This window comes from Nanorana parkeri, unplaced genomic scaffold (genome assembly GCF_000935625.1).
Source record: "Nanorana parkeri isolate BGI_ZX_2015 unplaced genomic scaffold, ASM93562v1 scaffold2830, whole genome shotgun sequence".
Taxonomy (NCBI): domain Eukaryota; kingdom Metazoa; phylum Chordata; class Amphibia; order Anura; family Dicroglossidae; genus Nanorana; species Nanorana parkeri.
In genome coordinates this window covers 47,852-49,638 of record NW_017309098.1, presented here as the reverse complement: position 1 = coordinate 49,638, position 1,787 = coordinate 47,852, and the positions used below count along the sequence as shown (strand labels likewise).

At 51.4% G+C, this 1,787-nt stretch overlaps 1 protein-coding gene across 1 annotated transcript in view; it reads right to left on the bottom strand.

Moving 5' to 3' along the window:
• PTCH2 (patched 2) overlaps window positions 1-1,787 on the bottom strand; it is a 44,476-nt gene that overhangs the window by 27,155 nt on the left and 15,534 nt on the right. Inside the window, exon 3 of the mRNA XM_018574231.1 lies at window positions 57-246. Coding sequence (XP_018429733.1) covers window positions 57-246 — 190 coding nt within the window. The remainder of the gene's footprint in view (window positions 1-56; window positions 247-1,787) is intronic.

Here is a 1,787-nt window from a genome sequence, read left to right as displayed (position 1 = left end):
AGAGCAGAAAGGGACGTCTGTGTGCCCCCCAAAATCCCACCAACGCTCCGACTTACTTTCCATACATGGAGACCTGCACTTTGCTGGCCGCCAGAGCCGCGTTCAGGTGGATGAGCATGGATTCCTGAGTCAGTATGTTCTCCCCCTCCTTCTTCGGGGTCTGGATCAGCATTTGTGACGTGTAGATGGATTCCTCGCCCAGCTTGTCCTTGGTGTACCGGAGTTCATGGCTGACTCGGCTGCCGGCTAGAGAAGAAAGGAGAGAGGGACGCAGGTGTTAATACGCTGACATATATCTATGACTATATTATTATTATACAGGATTTATATAGCGCCAACAGTGTGCGCAGCGCTGTACAATATAAGGAAGACATTACAATCACAATACGATTCAAGACAAGATGGTAAGGAGGGCCCCGCCCCCTGAGGGCGAAATAATCAGAAAGCCCAGCATGCCCTTTTGCGCACCACCATCAGACTCATGTCAGGCCTTAGCGGTCGCATCACCCAGGAGGATTCTGGGTAACCAGGATAAGCACCAGCAAGCGGACTAACGATAACCCGTGAAGCGGACGGGGGCCCGAGAAGCAGATATTGTTCCCCGGGTCGTCCTTTCTTTCGGGGGCCCGGCTCCCCGCGTCGGGATTCCCCACAACATCCCCCCCGGCAGGAAGCGGGTTAAAAATAACCGAGCCCGTCGTAATGAACTGTCAGACTATGGGAACCGCGTCACCCGGTTATTCAGTCCGTCCGCTTTGCGAACTTTTGCGAGGAAGAAAGAAAAAGTTTCTCGTCATTAGTGCTAATTTGAAGCAGCGCGGGTCCATCTGGGGCTTCAAAGCCCATTGAGAGAGGCTGATTACATGTGATCTCGGTGACATCGCCGGGATCACGTGTACAAAACAAGCGGCGGCTTCCCCGCTGTACATTTAGCTCTGCTTGCCCAAAGCCGGGCTAAAGGTAGAAGACAACTACCCGCCCGGCACCCAGAACTGCATGTCCCGGACATCGGGAGATAGGAATTCCACACCCCTGCCGCCCCTCTACTCCCTGCTGCCCCATGTCCAGGCCTTGGTTGGCCTTGTGGGAAATCCGGCCCTGATAGTAATACAAATAGGCCACTACCTATCCCTTCCCCCAAAGGTTGAAAACCTGCCAGTGGTTGCAACTCTTACCCGTTCCATCCAAAAACTAAATAAAAGGTTTTGGCTTTGGATACTCTATTCGGTAACCTCAGGATGATGATGACGCAGCACCGGTACCATTGCTCACATGATCCTTTATGGATGTTACTTCATGAACAATATTTTGCAGCCAATCATAATTAAAGGAGAACTATAAGGGGGGGTGCTTTTCCCTCATCTCATAGTTCGGGGCGACGTGTGACAATGAGACTGTCACAGGTCGGCTCAGTTGGGAGGACGCTAGTTTGTGTCCTCCCGTTACCCTAAGGAGAACTATGGGGAAAAGCCCTGACCCCATAGTTCTCCTTTAATTGGTTGATTCGGCTGATGGTGCGCCACAAGTAACTGCACCGGGATGATGCCGGAAACGGAACGAACGTTTACTGGTCATGCTGGAATTTTATACATCAGAAACGCTGTTTTTGGTCACCGCAACTGGACGGAGAACTGAGGATATCTACAACAACCGAAGTCACCTCGACACGGAAACCAAAAGGCGGCCGGAAGTACCACCGGAGACCAGAAACCGTTCATCGGCTTCACCTCTCGCCGCCATATAGAAAAAGACAAGAAGAAGTTTGTATTAGAGGAAATTTAGTAATT